The sequence below is a fragment of the Pseudoliparis swirei genome, chromosome 20 (genome assembly GCF_029220125.1).
Source record: "Pseudoliparis swirei isolate HS2019 ecotype Mariana Trench chromosome 20, NWPU_hadal_v1, whole genome shotgun sequence".
Taxonomy (NCBI): domain Eukaryota; kingdom Metazoa; phylum Chordata; class Actinopteri; order Perciformes; family Liparidae; genus Pseudoliparis; species Pseudoliparis swirei.
In genome coordinates this window covers 1,981,142-2,000,528 of record NC_079407.1, presented here as the reverse complement: position 1 = coordinate 2,000,528, position 19,387 = coordinate 1,981,142, and the positions used below count along the sequence as shown (strand labels likewise).

The window sequence follows — 19,387 nt, the reverse complement described above, 5'->3', positions numbered from 1 at the left end:
TTCTCAAATAAACTATTATGATGTAGAAAGTCGAATAACTGATTTGCGACCACTTTCTCAAGGATCTTGGAGAGGAAGGGGAGGTTAGAGATCGGTCTGTAGTTAGCCAACACCTCTGGATCCAGAGTGGGCTTCTTCAGGAGAGGTTTAATAACAGCCACCTTGAAGGAGTGTGGTACGTGGCCTGTTAGCAGAGACACATTGATAATATCTAATAGAGAGCCGCCAATTAAAGGCAAAACGTCTTTAAGCAGCCTCGTCGGGATGGGGTCCAAGAGACAGGTAGACGTGTTCGAAGTAGAAACCGTTGAAGATAATTGGTCACGGTTGATAGGAGAAAATCCCTCTCATCAGCATTCTCCACACGCGCACACGGTACATATTACAGATAGGTAAAGGTAAGACAAAGTTTGAAGCAAACCTTTTCGCTCCGGCGTTGGTCTACCTGTTAATCACGTCCACTTTTGACTGAAAGTCCACTTTTGAGACATGTTTAAGCTCAGATATATAATCCTCTTCCATGTTGGCGGTCTGGCAGCAAAATACAAAAACAAACGGACTCGACTCGCCTGGCGCCTCAGCGTAGAAGAAGCAGCAACAAGTACCCGTTGGCTCACGAGCGCCCCCTGCAGGGCGGCAGAGGACTAGCACCTCACCCTGCGCCTATCACTGCGGCTTTATTTACCATCAGCAAAACTAAATATGTCACTTACACACATTAAAGTGTAAAGGTTAAAGACCTTAGCCAGACTGTGGAACATCAGGGCAAATAAACATATCTGCAAACATTATATTGGCGACATGCAGAGATACGGCATCCCGCACGGGCCAATCGCATCAACCCAGCTTGTGATGGATTGTGCAATCAGAGGCTCGGCTCGAAGCCTCAACTCTCGTTTCATCTGTTTGAACAGGAAATAGGCAAATTCAGCGATTTTGACTATAACCATTTTCGAAATTAGTCATACATAAAGATCGGTGGACAAATATTAATATACATTTGATGTTATCATTAATTTTTTTACTTCGCTCTGATGAAAGGTGAGGTTCTGCCTCACCTGCCTCCCCTGACCGCACGTCCCTGGTAAAACATACACACACACACACTTGTTTTTGACCTCAGCGGTTTTAATTTGACACGTTTACATCAGAGCAAAGAAAAAAAGGTCAACATGTAAATATTTTGACAAAGAATCAGAAATCTTCCACGTGAATTCGTAGAAACATGACCGACGCTGCCTCGCATCGTCTCAGGAGGTTTAAATTAATAATAATGTACAATAAAGACCCTTCAAATAAAAGTCACAATGTGGCGGTAGACTGACGCAGTGAATAAAGACACAAAGAACATTCACGAGGCGGCACGTTGATAAAAAACTAAGTTTGAAAATCTAACATAACGACGTTACAGCTAATTTATTGGTTAATTGTATAAAAACTATGATGAGAAATCCACCAAGTTACATAATTCAGACTTATGCATTTCTTAATTATGACGTCCATATCTCAAAAGACTTAAAGGAACCACGACATCATCATGAGATTCTAAGGATGTAGCAGAAGATGAAGATGACACAAGAAGGAGATGTGGAAGTTAATAAAACATTACAGTCGTCTTTATCTCGAAATTACAAGAAAACTGAGAGACACAGAAGCCAGAATCATGAGAGACGTTGAGTTTAGTTTGTGGATGCAAAAGTTCTTCGAGTCGCGTCTGGAGCTGCTGCCTCCTTCTGGGTTTGTGTTGTTGTTGTTGTTGTGTGAATCTGAACAAACTTATATTATATTTAAAATAAACATTTTTTAGCTGCATCCTGTTTTCTCATATGCATTTTTAAAAAAAAAAATTTAAAAAAAAGGAAATCCGCCGGTGGTGGAGCAGCCGCTTGGTGTTTCTCACCGGTTGTCACGGTAACGGGGTCTCCACCTGGAGGTGGTTCCATGAGGTACTAAGAAGAACCGGCAGGACCCAAGTCCACGAGACGGAGACACACGAGCGCGGCTTTGAGCCAGAGCGCCGATTTTAAACCGCAACCTCAGGAAAGCTGAACGTAAAGAATAAAAAAAATGTTACTGGACGCCGCGCGACCGAGACCGCCGGCCCTCTGGGAGCCGGTCTGGGAGCCGGTCTGGGAGCCGGTCTGGGAGCCGGTCTGGGACTATGTGGCGTCGTTGAGCTGCCTGGCCACCGTCAGGATCTCCTTGGCCCCTTTGCTCAGCAGTAACTTGGCCAGGTCCACCCCCAGGCGCTCGGCGCCGTCCTGGGCTTCCCCCGGGATCTTGGCGGCCGTGATGCCGACGCGCTGAACCCGCTCGTCCACCGCGTCAGAGCTCTGACTCTGAACACACACACATAAATATACATAATAATAAACACGCACTAGATGCTCGTGGATTGGAACAGTCGGGGCCCTCTGACGGTTCCCTGTGGGACACCGTGTCGGATTCAACAGATGTTTTTTTGAAACCATCCCAGTTACCTTGTCGTCAGCGGCAACGCTGGTCTGCATGGTTTCCTTCAGGCTGTCGGACCCGTCCAGGCTGTAGACCGCCCCCGTCAGGTAGAGCTGCAACCCAGGACGGCTCAGTCAGGGTCAACCCTCCAGGTGTGTGTGTGTGTGTGTGTGTGTGTGTAGCTACCTGGGAGTTCTTTAGTTCGGTGTGTACGGCCACCGGAACGCTGCAGCCGCCCTCCTGCAAAGGATCATTAAATATATGAAGATGTCCATGTTTATACAACGAGAGAGAGAGAGAGAGAGAGAGAGAGACAGACAGACAGACAGACAGACAGACACAGACAGACAGACAGACAGACAGAAAGACACAGACAGACAGATAGAGAGAGACAGAGAGAGAGACAGACAGACAGACAGAGAGAGAGACAGAGAGAGAGACAGAGAGACAGAGAGACACAGACAGAGAGACAGAGAGAGAGACAGAGAGAGAGAGAGAGAGACACAGACAGACAGAGAGAGAGAGAGGTACCAGGTGTCTGAGGAAGGCTCTCTCTGCTATGCAGCGCAGCACCGTCTCTGGGTCGTGGAGGACAGACACCATCTCCAGGATGTCGACGTCTCTGGACCGAACCTCCACCGCCAGAGCCCCCTGAGGACACGCATGTATAAATACACACACACATACACATATACACACACATACACATACACACACACATATACACATACACACACACATACACATACACATATACATATACAGATACACATACACACACACACATATACAGATACACATACACACACACATACACATATACAGATACACATACACACACACATACACATACACATGTATAAATCGAGGTGTTGTGCCTCCTCTCACCTGTCCCACGGCGTACATACAGTCCTCCGGTCCAAGGATCTGGAAACAAGCAGTGAGACCGTTAGTCTCCAGGTCTCCAGGTGGTCCAGGTCTCCAGGTGGTCCAGGTCTCCAGGTGGTCCTGGTCTCCAGGTGGTCCTGGTCTTTACCTGACTGATCCGGTTCCCCCAGCCCATCCTCCCGAGGCCGGCGGCGGCCAGGATGATGGCGGCGAAGTCGTCCTTCTCATCCAGCTTCTTCAGACGCGTGTTCAGGTTCCCTCGCTGGAGGCCAGGCTCAGGAAACACAACCTAATGCTCGACAGTTGTCTTTGAGATACGAGTTTACTGAGGGAAGAGACTTCTATACAACCAGAGGAGTCGCCCCCTGGTGGTCAGGAGAGAAAATGCAGCTCTAACACATGAAGCATAGACTTCTATACAACCAGAGGAGTCGCCCCCTGGTGGCCAGGAGAGAGAATGGAGCTTCAACACATGAAGCATAGACTTCTATACAACCAGAGGAGCCCCCTGGTGGTCAGGAGAGAGAATGCAGCTTCAACACATGAAGCATAGACTTCTATACAACCAGAGGAGTCGCCCCCTGGTGGTCAGGAGAGAGAATGCAGCTTTAACACATGAAGCATAGACTTCTATACAACCAGAGGAGTCGCCCCCTGGTGGTCAGGAGAGAGAATGGAGCTTCAACACATGAAGCATAGACTTCTATACAACCAGAGGAGTCGCCCCCTGGTGGTCAGGAGAGAGAATGCAGCTTTAACACATGAAACATATACTTCTATACAACCAGAGGAGCCCCCTGGTGGTCAGGAGAGAGAATGCAGCTTTAAGACATGAACAGGCATGAAAACGGGTCAGGGGTGAAAAAGGTGAGAAGGATAGGCGCGGGGGTGCTGGTGACTTCCACGAACATCGATGTTGGACGTTGTATGATAATCTATAGTTCCTCCATTCTGACACCAAGTCAGTGGGCCCTATAATAATAGTAATATTGTATATAATATAGTCATTCATGAACCAACTTCCTTTTTTTTTTGGCGTGAACAAGTCTTCAAGTCTTGTGCTCTGCTGAGCCTCGAGTCTGTTCCTTGAGTCTGTTCCTTGAGTCTGTTCCTCGAGTCTGTTCCTCGAGTCTGTTCCTCGAGTCTGTTCTGCCTCTACCTGGTTGTCACGATCTTCTAATCCAGGGGTGTCAAACTCATTTTCACCGAGGGCCACATCCGCCTCATGGCTGCCCTCAAAGGGCCGGTTGTCACTAACACGGTATAATTCTAACTACTCCAGAACATATTGTTAAATAACTGTCTTTGCATTTGTTTGTTTATTTAGGTGTACTTATATAAATGTATAACTATATATGCAAATGTATTTAATATTATACTATTTAATTTAATTATATTTATTTTAACCCACATTACTTTATCAAAGATCAAACAAACATTATTACATTAACTTTGTTAAAAGCCTTTTCACAGTTGAGACAGGTGGTTCTCCACTGGTCTGGGCAGTGGTTCTCCACTGGTCTGGGCAGTGGTTCTCCACTGGTCTGGGTAGTGGTTCTCCACTGGTCTGGGCAGTGGTTCTCCACTGGTCTGGGCAGTGGTTCTCCACTGGTCTGGGCAGTGGTTCTCCACTGGTCTGGCTTTGGGACGCACTATCACCCCTGAATGACAAGCTGAGACCTAAATCGAGGGATATTTTTAACTTCTCAAATGTATTTAATGAAAAGATGTTGCAGTTTGAACCTGAGTGTTCAGAATATCACAGTATGCACAACACAACTATTTAGTAATATTCCCTTTTACAGTCAATTATGAACCAAGTGAATCTTAAGGACACAAGAATGCCGTCACATAAAATGACGTGGCGGGCCACATTTGGCCCAAGCACGAGTTTGACACGTATGTTCTAATCTATGCCATACCTGCCATAAATATCATGATACTGATACAATACCATAAAACAGTACCATAAATACGATCCTGGTATATTTATCTATAATAGTAATAAATAAAATATCTGTATGGAACTAATGGACACCCTGCAGCCAATCAGAAAAGTTTTACCAACTTTTTCAACACTTAACAAATGGCAGTATTATTAGTATTAGCCTACAAGATATTAATGAAACTACATGGAGCCATCATAGCATTGATTATCACTATGAGACTGTTAGTCTGTATCTGACCAGATGATACAGAGTTCATCAGGATGAGCAGCTGGAGAGTTACAGAAACAGAACTTTAGACTGAACTTAAACATTTCACTTCTGGCATCTTTTTTAATTTTTATTTTGAAAGCCGAAAATTCCACCACTTAACGGCACTCGCTGCGTAGTGTGCGCAGACAGCTCGACACGGAGCAGCGCGGCTCTGATCGCTCTTTTAATGAAGTATGATACTAAAAATATGCTAAAGCACATCGCTCTTAACGTACGGGTACTTTGTTAGTATCGCTACACCGTGCAGCGTGACAGCAGCAGATAGCGGGCTAACATTCAAGCTAACCTAAACCACCAAACGCTGAAGACATCTTGACGCTGATTGGCCGAGACGCGACACGTGCCCATCAAAGATGTTCTATTGCGAAAAGCACCACTCCACATTTTCTCCGTGTCCCACTCCAATCTCATAAACGCCGGCCGGCCAATTGGCCCCCCCCCCCTACCCCAAAACAAAAACTCTTCGGATCTACACGATTCACGTCAGTCACCTATTTTGGTTTCAAAACGGCGAATTTCGCCGAAAGGTGAGGGATTCTCATGCCTGCATGAAGCATAGACTTCTATACAACCAGAGGAGTCGCCCCCTGGTGGTCAGGAGAGAGAATGCAGCTTTAACACATGAAGCATAGACTTCTATACAACCAGAGGAGTCGCCCCCTGGTGGTCAGGAGAGAGAATGCAGCTTTAAGACATGAAGCATAGACTTCTATACAACCAGAGGAGTCGCCCCCTGGTGGCTTTAACCGTGGACAACGCCTTCTGGGAGGATACGATATCTTTGAACGCCAGGTGGGAGAACCTCTTCTTCAGCTGAGCGGCGCGGCGCAGTGAGCTGGTGCCGATCACACTGCCAACACGGAGGAGGAGTCAATACTCTGACACACAACAACAACAACAACAACAACGAGTTGGGCCGTACCTGTTTTCTGGGAGAGTCTCCAGAGTTTTGCCCACGTGCTTTGGGTGCAGCACCACTGCATCATGGGGGTTCTCTCTCCTAGAGGCAGACAGGAAGCAAACAGACACGACTTTAAGGACGAGGGGAGGACACGAGGGGAGGACACGAGGGGAGGACACGAGGTGAGGGCACGGAGGACACGAGGGGAGGACACGAGGTGAGGACACGAGGTGAGGACACGAGGGGAGGACACGAGGTGAGGACACGAGGGGAGGACACGAGGTGAGGACACGAGGTGAGGACACGAGGGGAGGACACGAGTGGAGGACACGAGGGGAGGACACGAGGGGAGGACACGAGGTGAGGACACGAGGTGAGGACACGAGGTGAGGACACGAGGTGAGGACACGAGGTGAGGGCACGAGGTGAGGACACGAGGTGAGGACACGAGGTGAGGACACGAGGTGAGGACACGAGGAGGACACGAGGGGAGGACACGAGGGGAGGACACGAGGTGAGGACACGACGGGAGGACACGAGGGAGGACACGAGGTGAGGACACGAGGGAGGACACGAGGTGAGGACACGAGGTGAGGACACGAGGTGAGGACACGAGGTGAGGACACGAGGTGAGGACACGAGGTGAGGACACGAGGTGAGGACACGAGGTGAGGACACGAGGGGAGGACACGAGGGGAGGACACGAGGGAGGACAGGAGGGAGGACACGAGGGAGGACACGAGGGAGGAGACAAGGGAGGACACGAGGGAGGACACGAGGGAGGACACGAGGGAGGACACGAGGGAGGACACGAGGGAGGACATGAGGTGAGTACACAAGGTGAGGACATGAGGTGAGGACATGAGGTGAGGACACGAGGTGAGGACACGAGGTGAGGACACGAGGTGAGGACACGAGGTGAGGACACGAGGTGAGGACACGAGGTGAGGACACGAGGTGAGGACACGAGGAGGACACGTGGTGAGGACACGAGGTGAGGACACGAGGTGAGGACACGAGGGGAGGACACGAGGTGAGGACACGAGGGGAGGACACGAGGTGAGGACACGAGGTGAGGACACGAGGTGAGGACACGAGGTGAGGACACGAGGGGAGGACACGAGGGGAGGACACGAGGTGAGGACACGAGGGGAGGACACGAGGTGAGGACACGAGGGGAGGACACGAGGGGAGGACACGAGGTGAGGACACGAGGTGAGGACACGAGGTGAGGACACGAGGGGAGGACACGAGGTGAGGACACGAGGTGAGGACACGAGGGGAGGACACGAGGTGAGGACACGAGGTGAGGACACGAGGTGAGGGCACGGGGTGAGGACACGAGGGGAGGACACGAGGTGAGGACACGAGGTGAGGACACGAGGTGAGGACACGAGGGGAGGACACGAGGTGAGGACACGAGGTGAGGACACGAGGGGAGGACACGAGGTGAGGACACGAGGTGAGGACACGAGGGGAGGACACGAGGTGAGGACACGAGGTGAGGACACGAGGTGAGGACACGAGGTGAGGACACGAGGGGAGGACACGAGGTGAGGACACGAGGTGAGGACACGAGGTGAGGACACGAGGTGAGGACACGAGGTGAGGACACGAGGTGAGGACACGAGGTGAGGACACGAGGGGAGGACACGAGGTGAGGACACGAGGGAGGACACGAGTGGAGGACACGAGGGGAGGACACGAGGTGAGGACACGTGGTGAGGACACGTGGTGAGGACACGAGGTGAGGACACGAGGGGAGGACATGAGGTGAGGACACGTGGTGAGGACACGAGGTGAGGACACGAGGTGAGGACACGAGGTGAGGACACGAGGTGAGGACACGAGGTGAGGACACGAGGTGAGGACACGAGGTGAGGACACGAGGGGAGGACACGAGGGCCAGGACACGAGGGCCAGGACACGAGGGGAGGACACGTGGTGAGGACACGAGGTGAGGACACGAGGTGAGGACACGAGGTGAGGGGAGGACACGTGGTGAGGACACGAGGAGAGGACACAAGGTGAGGACATGAGGAGGACACAAGGTGAGGACATGAGGTGAGGACATGAGGAGAGGACACAAGGTGAGGACATGAGGTGAGGACACGAGGAGAGGACATGAGGTGAGGACACGAGAGGACACAAGGTGAGGACATGAGGTGAGGACACAAGGAGAGGACACGAGGAGAGCACACAAGGAGAGGACACGAGGGTGAGGACACGAGGTGAGGACACAGGGTGAGGACACAGGGTGAGGACACGAGGGGACAGGAGGACACAAGGTGAGGACATGAGGTGAGGACACGAGGAGAGGACACAAGGTGAGGACATGAGGAGGACATGAGGAGAGGACACAAGGTGAGGACATGAGGAGAGGACACAAGGAGAGGACATGAGGAGAGGACACAAGGAGAGGACACAGGGTGAGGACATGAGGAGAGGACACAAGGAGAGGACACAAGGTGAGGACATGAGGAGAGGACACAAGGTGAGGACATGAGGAGAGGACACAAGGTGAGGACATGAGGAGAGGACACAAGGTGAGGACATGAGGAGAGGACATGAGGAGAGGACACGAGGTGAGGAGGGTGAGGACATGAGGAGAGGACATGAGGAGAGGACACAAGGTGAGGACATGAGGAGAGGACACAAGGTGAGGACATGAGGAGAGGACACAAGGTGAGGACATGAGGAGAGGACACTGAGGGTGAGGACATGAGGAGAGAACACAAGGTGAGGACATGAGGAGAGAACACAAGGTGAGGACATGAGGAGGACACAAGGTGAGGACATGAGGAGAGGACACGAGGGGAGGACACGAGGTGAGGACACGAGGTGAGGACACGAGGTGAGGACACGAGGTGAGGACACGAGGTGAGGACACGAGGAGAGGACATGAGGAGAGGACACAAGGTGAGGACATGAGGAGGACACGAGGTGAGGACACGAGGTGAGGACACGAGGTGAGGACACGAGGTGAGGACACGAGGTGAGGACACGAGGTGAGGACACGAGGTGAGGGAACGAGGTGAGGACACGAGGTGAGGACACGAGGGGAGGGCACGAGGTGAGGACACGAGGTGAGGACACGAGGTGAGGACACGTGGTGAGGACACGAGGTGAGGACACGAGGTGAGGACACGAGGTGAGGACACGAGGTGAGGACACGAGGGGAGGGAACGAGGTGAGGACACGAGGTGAGGGAACGAGGGAGGACACGAGGTGAGGACACGAGGTGAGGATACGAGGGAGGACACGAGGTGAGGACACGAGGGAGGACACGAGGTGAGGACACGAGGTGAGGACACGAGGAGGACACGAGGTGAGGACACGAGGTGAGGACACGAGGTGAGGACACGAGGGAGGACACGAGGTGAGGACACGAGGAGGACCTGGTGAGGACACGAGGGGAGGACACGAGGTGAGGACACGAGGGGAGGACACGTAGTGAGGACACGAGGTGAGGACACGAGGTGAGGACACGAGGTGAGGACACGAGGTGAGGACACGAGGGGAGGACACGAGGTGAGGACACGAGGTGAGGACACGAGGTGAGGACACGAGGGGAGGACACGAGTGGAGGACACGAGTGGAGGACACGAGGGGAGGACACGAGGTGAGGACACGAGGTGAGGACACGAGGTGAGGACACGAGGTGAGGACACGAGTGAGGACAGGGAGGACACGCGGTGAGGACACGTGGGGAGGACACGAGGTCAGGACACGACGTGAGGACACGAGGGAGGTGAGGACACGAGGTGAGGACACGAGGTGAGGACACGAGGGAGGACACGAGGTGAGGACACGAGGAGGACACGAGGGAGGACACAAGGTGAGGACATGAGGAGAGGACACAAGGTGAGGACATGAGGAGAGGACACGAGGAGAGGACACAAGGAGAGGACATGAGGTGAGGACACGAGGAGGTGAGGACACGAGGAGAGGACATGAGGAGAGGACACAAGGAGAGGACATGAGGAGAGAACACAAGGTGAGGACATGAGGTGAGGACACAAGGAGAGGACACAGGGTGAGGACACGAGGGAGGACATGAGGAGAGGACACAAGGTGAGGACATGAGGAGGACACAAGGTGAGGACATGAGGAGAGGACACAAGGAGAGGACACAAGGTGAGGACATGAGGAGAGGACACAAGGTGAGGACATGAGGACACGAGGGCGAGGACACGAGGGCGAGGACACGAGGGCGAGGACACGAGGGTGAGGACACGAGGAGAGGACACAAGGTGAGGACACGAGGAGAGGACATGAGGTGAGGACACGAGGAGAGAACACAAGGTGAGGACATGAGGTGAGGACACGAGGAGAGGACACAAGGAGAGGACACGAGGGAGGCACGAGGTGAGGACACGAGGAGGACACGAGGGAGGACACGAGGTGAGGACACGAGGAGGACACGAGGTGAGGACACGAGGGTGAGGACACGAGGGCGAGGACACGAGGGCGAGGACACGAGGGCCAGGACACGAGGACACGAGGGCGAGGACACGAGGGCCAGGACACGAGGGCGAGGACACGAGGGCGAGGACACGAGGGCGAGGACACGAGGGCGAGGACACGAGGGCGAGGACACGAGGGCCAGGACACGAGGGCGAGGACACGAGGGCGAGGACACGAGGGCGAGGACACGAGGGCGAGGACACGAGGGCCAGGACACGAGGACACGAGGGCGAGGACACGAGGGCCAGGACACGAGGGCGAGGACACGAGGACACGAGGGCGAGGACACGAGGGCGAGGACACGAGGACACGAGGGAGGACATGAGGTGAGGACACGAGGGCGAGGACACGAGGGCCAGGACACGAGGACACGAGGGCCAGGACACGAGGACACGAGGGCGAGGACACGAGGGCGAGGACACGAGGGCCAGGACACGAGGACACGAGGGCGAGGACACGTTGGAGGACACGCTGGAGGACACGAGGGCCAGGACACGAGGACACGAGGGCGAGGACACGAGGGCCAGGACACGAGGGCGAGGACACGAGGGCCAGGACACGAGGGCGAGGACACGAGGTGAGGACACGAGGTGAGGACACGAGGTGAGGACACGAGGTGAGGACACGATGGTGAAGCCGTGAGACGCACCAGCACCACGCGTGGTGAAGCCGGCCGGCAGCGTGGTGGGCAGGTCCTTCAGGGAGTGCACCACCAGGTCCACCCTGTGAGGTCACGAGACGTGATGAGAGGTCACGAGAGGTCACGAGACGTGATGTGAGGTCACGAGAGTTCACGAGACGTGATGTGAGGTCACGAGAGGTCACGAGAGTTCACGAGACGTGATGTGAGGTCACGAGAGGTCACGAGAGGTCACGCACTGGATAACACGATCACAGTATAACGTTGTATATTAAGGTCCGGGAGAATACTCTACTCTGATTGGCTGCAGGGTGTCCATTAGTTCCTGATAATGAACACCTTCTAAATGGTGTTTAACAACTAATACTAAACTAATACTATTTAACCACGACTACTGCTATTAGTACTTCTACTTTACTACTTCTTAACTACTAAACTAATACTACTTAACTACTACTCAACTATTACTAATCAATTACTATGTCTTAACTACTACTTAACTATTGAACTAATCCTACTTAACTATCACTACTTAACTATTGAACTAATACTACTTAACTATCACTACTTAACTATGACTTTTTAACTACTTAACTCATTCTACTTCTTAACCATTGCTGCGGGTCACCACTCACTCGTTCCTCTCCAGAGCGTTCTCCAACTCTTTGGTGAACAAGCTCTTCTCTCCAATCTGCGTTCAGAAGAAGAAGAAGAAGAACAGAGTGATGAAGACTCTTCTTCTTCACACTGGTCGTCGGGTCGGTGGCGGCGGGCCTCACCTTGGACAGAGCCGTGTCCAGGATTTTGTCTCCGAGCGTTGACATGGCGACTGAAGGAGAGAGCAGACGCCGAGTGAGGCCACGAACCGGCAGAGTTACCGTGCCACGGGAGAACATCGGAGACGCCAGGAAACCACGGTAACCACGGTAACGGCTTCAAGGTTTACGTCAGCTGTTTTATTCCTGCCGAATCCAACGATGGCTTTTAAAACTCGTTGGTTCTTCCTGCTATCAGTCTACAGATTATGGGTAGATTATTAGTATATTATGGGTAGATTATTAGTATATTATGGGTAGATTATTAGTATATTATGGGTAGATTATTGGTTTTATGGGTATATTATTGGTATTGTGGGTAGATTATTGGTATTGTGGGTAGATTATTGGTATTGTGGGTAGATTATTGGTATATTATGGGTATATTATTGGTATTGTGGGTAGATTATTGGTATATTATGGGTATATTATTGGTATATTGTGTGTAGATTATTGGTATTGTGGGTAGATTATTGGAATATTGTGGGTAGATTATTGGTATATTGTGGGTAGATTATTGGTATTGTGTGTAGATTATTGGTATTGTGGGTAGATTATTGGTATATTATTGGTAAATTGTGGGTAGATTATTGGCATTGTGGGTAGATTATTGGTATTGTGGGTAGATTACAGGTGTTTAGGGCAGAGGAGGTGGAATAAAAACCGGGACACCAACTGACATCACTCATGATAAAGGTGTAACCGGTTCCACCCGGTTTGTACACGCCCACTCGGTCCAACACTCACAATGATAAACCATACATTTATATACATTAATAATAAGGAATATTTAACCTGTATAAATATAATAATACAACTCATATTTAGACTGTATGAATATAAAATGATTCATATTTAAAGCGTATAAATGTAATAACACACCTATTTCCAGGGCGATGTGGGGGAAGAGCTCCTTCAGCTGCTCCGCCACGCTGTCCGTCTGGATGCGGGCCAACTGAGGACACAGCAGGAGAAACATCAAATAAAACAATTGACACAGTACTATAATAAGAGAGAATATGAAGTTATACCATCACTATAAACATTGTTAGGTGAGTTTTAAGGAGGCATTTAAATCTTAATTTGGTCGTTGGAACACCTTCAAGCTTCGGACTGCAAGGGGTTAAAAGCTCTTTCCTATATCCTATAGTATAATATATACATGACCTCTCACCTTAGAGGTCATGTATATATTAATAAAATGTATTCTCAAAGAGACAGAAGCTCCTACATGAAGTTAATAATAGAGTCTGGTCCTTTGGGACGTTTCTTTAAATCCAGGAAAAACAAACTTGCATGATATTTATTTTGATATCAACGTTTCAGGCTCATGTTTAAAAGATTGAAACCCTAAAAAAAAAATTCAATTACAAAAAACATAAACCGTTTATGTTTTTTGTAATTTAATTTTTGTACCGTACCTGGCTCTTGCGTGTCCCGACCCGGATGACCCGACTCGGCGTGCCGCTCCCGTCCTGCCAGACACAAAACAGACAAAGTCAGCCCCCCAAAGAAGAACCGTCATGAAGGGCCTCGCGACCTTCTGGAAACGACCTCTGGACCCGGTCCTCACCCTGGTGTACTTGTACTCCATCGTCCTGGACTGTGGGCACTATTGTGTCCGCTGAGGTCATATAGCCTCAACATACTGAACAGTGCTCTTTTTACCAGTACCCCCCCCCCCCATCAGGACCTCCACCCCCCACCCACCCAAAGACATCTCTGGTTTCAAAAGATAAGGGTGCCAATTCACGAGTCCGTTACAGGGAGAGGGAGGGGGCGCCGTGTGTGTGAGGTGTGGTCCGAAGGGAAACTACATGGAATAAAAAAACACTGTGTGCAAACTAATAGACCCGAAAATTATTTTTAAAACAGTTTTTAAATGTGGCAAACGTGAAAGAAAAAGCGTCATGTCACAGGAAAAATAACAATATCAAATTATAAAACAGGCATTTTAATTAAATGAAATGTAAACTCGGATTAAATCCTTAGAAAATTAACATTGGTACAATTAATACTGCATTTATCTATAGTAGAGTAATGGTACATTTAATAAAAAATACTTTTAATAAGCCTTAATAATTTTATTGCATTATTTTCATTAATATATATATATATATACCAGTGGCGGTTCGTCCATAGGGGGCGCTAGGGCGCCGCCCCTCTTAAAATTTGGAGATGAAAAAAAAAGAAGAAGAAAAAAAAAATTCTGTCAAAAAACATTATATGCCAAATCATTTAAATAGTAAATATACCGTGTTGACGCACTAAATGTGTGTGGGAGACCGTAAGCCCCTGTCAACAACCACTTAAGTTAATGTGAAAAAATATAATATATCGCCATTATCACGGAGAGAAGCCCCTCCCCTTTTTCGAGGCGCTGGTCTAACGTGTGTGTACGGCATCGATACAACGTTTCAGTCGTTTTGGCAATGACCGGCTTCACATTGGCGGATGAAACCGGGAATCTTGGGGCGCACAAATGTGCGCACGCGATTGGATTATTGGGCAGATCAGAGACCCGTATGTTCCCTCAGCCCATAGAGCAGTGTTGCCAGGTCCGCGGTTGTCCTGCGGAATCGGGCCACTTTTGAAGTGTTGCGCGGGTTGAATTTTTGTCCTTGGTTCGGGTAGACCTATTTTGCATGCAAATTACATGAATATCTTTCAATAAAAATCCATATTTTAAATGAAATAATTTATTCATACCCAAATCCTACCAAACTGACTCCAGATCAGCATGTACACACATTTTATTTATGATAATATACTGTATCTAATTACACAAGGCCATTTTAGGACCTAGGTGAAATAACTTGAGGGAAAACTGCTTTTAATGCTGGCAAACTAAACATGTTGTTACTTTGTAGATATTACAATACATTTGGCAATGATAGCAATGCTGTTGGACATTAAAAGCAGTGTATATGGTTTGGCACGGGCATATTTTGAGTTCTGATATTGGGCTGGTTTTTGGGCTGGTTGTGTCACACAGACCTGGCAACCCTGCTGCCCAGAGCTCCACGGAGGTACGCGAGCAACATAGCTAGCAGAAGCTTTATGTTAGTATGGCGTCGGCGACTGAAAACTCTGGTATCTCTACACCAAACACCTTTCAATCGACGGTCAGATATTGACAAGAAGAGGCTGAAAGAGTTGGGACCCGAACATCCGGATTTAAAAATTGTGCAGCAAAGCGCTGACCGCGGGAGGACGTACACCCGGAGGTGCTCCTCAAACCGATATGCTAACCGGAGCTGGTTAGCTGAATGCTCCATGAGTAATTCGTTTTTTGTTTCCCCTGTCTGTTTTCTAAAGTCCTGGGATGGAAACTCTCTGGACTACAACGGGGTGAGGGATCTACAGAGCTTCAGACAAGTGGAAAGCACGAATCTTGCCGAAGTTATCTAGCTAAGAACATGGAGCTAACTCGCTAACAGCATGAAGCCAACCCTGTTTGCAGACCGAACTGGCATCGAAAACACAACGAAGAAGTTCTGAAAAACAGACACATTCCCTCCAGAATAATGGAAACAGGCTGGTTACAGACATGATTGACTTTAACCAGAGTTATTGAGAAGTTTGACCACTTTGAAGAGAGGAGGCTACTTTTCTTTACATATAGTGGGTCTACTCTGTCAAACAGTTAGAAATGCACTCTGTCATTTCTTGTTTTCATTGTATTGTATTTTATTTTTGTTTGTTGTTCAACGATATTATTGAGTGTTTGTGAATTTTATTTTAATGAGCTATTTTTATTTAGCGTTATTTTTAAAAATCTGTTTCCTGCGGAAATTGCTTTCCATCTGTTGCACTTCCTGCTCCTGAGTCCGTCTTTCCGTCACAATGGTTTTATATTGCCGAGGGTGAGTTCAGTGAAAAACGATTTTGCACTATTTTGGCTATATTCTTTAATACAAATTAACCGTTTATGTTACATACAGTAATGGAATGTTAATACGATCCCGGCGTCCAGCTGTCGTGTCATTTAGACTGTCAAAATATACGTTTGGTGGCGGTTTCATTGAGCCACTTTCTAGCTCATGTAGTTATTTATTTTGTCCATTAGGGGTCTCTGGTTTCCCCTTGTATGTTACATGTCATGGTTTTTGATGAGAATTGTTATTATTTAGATTTAATGTGGTCCTGTCTTCCATGGACAATGTTTTTTTATTGCTGAGGGAAGTGGAAGTGCAGAGACAAATCAGAAGGCAAATGTGTGTGTTCTGTTGTCTTCTGCAGAATAAATAAGTGCTGGGAAAATCCACCATCTGAGCCGACTTCTTCCATGCCCGTTCCACATCAGTTACATCTGCTCTGAACCTCTTTCATGTGACGGTGAAACTCTTTTATTTTGCAAACCTCTGAAACCCAACCCAATGTTCCTTAAAGCTGCTCTGAACCTCTCATGCCCAAAGTTACAATGTGTTGATAGTTGTTGTTAGACAGTGTTGAGCACGCTGTGTTCTTGAAATAAAGCTTTGTTTTTTACAATATTCTACTCAAAACCTCTCTTCTTCTCATTGTTGAGTGATATTTAAACCACGTCGCCCAACTGTGCCCCCCCCCCCAAAAAATGTCACCAGCCGCCACTGATATATACTACCGTTCAAAAGTTTGGGATCACTTAGAAATGACTTTATTTTTCAAAGAAAAGCACTGTTTTTTCAATAAAGATAACATTAAATTAATCAGAAATACCCTTGATACATTGTTAATGTGGTAAATGACTATTCTAGGTGGAAGTGTCTGGTTTCTAATGAAATATCTCCAGAGGTGTATAGAGGCCCATTTCCATCAACTATCACTCCAGTGTTCTAATGGTACATTGTGTTTGCTAATCGCCTTAGAAGACTAATGGATGATTAGAAAACCCGTGCAATTATGTTAGCACAGCTGAAAACAGTTATGCTGGTGATATAAGATATACAACTGGCCTTCCTTTGAGCTTGAAGTTTGTAGAACAAAATTAATACTTCAAATATTAATCATTATTTCTAACCTTGTCAGTCTTGACTATATTTTATATTCATTTGATAAATAAAAGTGTGATTTTTCATGGAAGACACGAAATTGTCTGGGTGATCCCAAACTTTTGAACGGTAGTGTATGTTTTATTAAAATAGGATTTTTTTATTAAACTGTTATTTCTTAAATTTGGCTGAAAATATTATATATTAAAATATATTTGTATTTAAAGTTTTGTTCGCCGTCAGTTTGTTCCGCCATAAAACAAGTCATCACAGATTTTAAAGTCAGTAGGGATTAAATGTACTTTACTGTAGTAAAGTACTTAGTACTTACATAAGTACTAAGTACTCAAGTGATGAGGTATTTGTACTTTACTAGACACTTTATACTTCTACTCCACAACATCTCAGATGGAAGTGTTGTACTTTTACAGCTAGTTGTTTAACAAATACTAAACTTAAGAAGTTTTTAAACGTTGAAACAATTGGTTGATTTACCAGTTCACATCTCGATTAGTCAATTAAAAATGAATTGTTTACATAGATTCTTTCAGGTGATCATGTTCTGGTTTTCTTGTGTAAAACAAACTGAATCATTGTAATGTTTGTACTGTTAAACATCTACAAAGGTGTCACTAATTGTGACACATTTCTTACGAAAGAAATAATCAGCAGATTCCTTCATTATAAAAACAATCCAGAATAAAAAGTAATCAATAGTTGCAATGCACCCGGAAATAAAGTAGTTCAATAAGGTACACCTCCACCAACGACAAGAATAACATGCTGCTTAATCATCATACGTGAGTTTTAATCACCATTTCCTCCTGGGGATGAAGGAAGTAATATCCTATGAAGAGTCTGGAGTCAGAGCTGTCTGAGGACGTTAGTTGCCAGATCTCGCGAGAGTAGGTTGTTGAGCTTGAGAGAAAGGTCTTTAAAAAAGTACATTTTCTCCGCATTTGTCCGCCTGAGTATACATTTTTATGTCAGAATGTTTAGAAGACGTGTAGCTTGTGGAGAAAACAACGGGTCCATTAAGTACTTCGGTGAAAGAATCGGTCATAATCTGTGTTCACGTTGTAACGTTACCGAAAACCAAACGCGAGTGGGCGGGAACAGGCACTGCTGTTCATATAGTAAAACTATCCATTAAAAGCAGATCAAATACTTCACGTTTCTGCTCCGTTTCACAAGCGAATCCCGGAATACCTTCACCTGTTAGAAACTACACCCTAGTATACGTTTGGAGGAGCCGTTTTACACGGTGGGCTGTAAAGTTTAAACGATCAAAAGTAGACGGGGACGTAGAGATACTATAAATCACGGTTCAACCGTCCAATGGGAGGCCGAGTTCTGAAACGGACGGACGGGTTGACCAATCACCGCGCTCCGAATGACAGCGGTATGCGGAAATGGGGCTGACCATCAGCAGCGAGGCACTGAAGGGTACTTCATCGTTTTAGAAACCTACCCCGGAGCTCGCTCCCTCCGACATGTCGGCGATCCGGCTCCGGCTCCTCCGATGTTCTGCGCCGCTTTGACCCAGAGGACAACGGTGTAAACAAAAACAAAAACAAAAACACGAACTCCTTGAAAGTAGTCAGGAGGACGCGGCTCTCCCACACGGCTCCACGATGAATGAACCCGTGACGTCACCAGACCGGCTCGAGGTCACTTCCGGTTCCCGTCTGTTCCGCCTCTCGGCTGCTATTTGGTGAAATTAGAATACTTCAAAAATCATCTTCATACAAAAAATAATAACAATATGTATATGACAGACAGTATGTGTTACACACATTATATACATATACTGTATATCAATATATATATATATATATATATATATGTATCTGACAGACAGTATGTGTTACAAACATTACATACATATACTGAATACGTGTATATCATATATATATATATATATGACAGACAGTATAATTTACAGACAACACTCTATTGTATATATATGATAGACAGCATATGTTACAGATAGTATACACAAATATTGTATGTACATATATGAATATATA

At 47.8% G+C, this 19,387-nt stretch overlaps 1 protein-coding gene and 1 long non-coding RNA gene across 2 annotated transcripts; one reads left to right on the top strand and one right to left on the bottom strand.

Moving 5' to 3' along the window:
- Window positions 1-1,107: 1,107 nt before the first annotated feature.
- LOC130210449 (porphobilinogen deaminase-like) lies at window positions 1,108-19,014 on the bottom strand. Its single transcript, XM_056440772.1, has 14 exons — window positions 18,829-19,014; window positions 13,806-13,859; window positions 13,267-13,339; window positions 12,349-12,398; window positions 12,205-12,260; window positions 11,575-11,652; window positions 6,484-6,561; window positions 6,336-6,411; window positions 3,491-3,604; window positions 3,343-3,381; window positions 2,986-3,105; window positions 2,641-2,694; window positions 2,481-2,567; window positions 1,108-2,339 (listed from the first exon to the last, which is right to left on the bottom strand). Exons 1-14 carry the CDS (start codon window positions 18,850-18,852, stop codon window positions 2,160-2,162), a joined length of 1,083 nt encoding a protein of 360 aa, XP_056296747.1. The 5' UTR covers window positions 18,853-19,014; the 3' UTR covers window positions 1,108-2,159.
- On the top strand, window positions 14,504-16,659 carry LOC130210450 (uncharacterized). The gene is made up of 2 exons (XR_008834808.1): window positions 14,504-16,250; window positions 16,627-16,659. It is a non-coding gene; the product is annotated as an uncharacterized LOC130210450 (long non-coding RNA).
- Window positions 19,015-19,387: the final 373 nt, after the last annotated feature.

Coding starts and splice junctions, on each gene's coding strand:
- LOC130210449 (XM_056440772.1), bottom strand. CDS start 18,852: ATGTCGGAGGGAGCGAGCTCCGGG. Junction 13,860..18,828: donor CGGAGGGAGCGAGCTCCGGG/GTAGGTTTCTAA, acceptor TGTGTCTGGCAG/GACGGGAGCGGCACGCCGAG. Junction 3,605..6,335: donor ACCTGGCGTTCAAAGATATC/GTATCCTCCCAG, acceptor CCTGGCCTCCAG/CGAGGGAACCTGAACACGCG.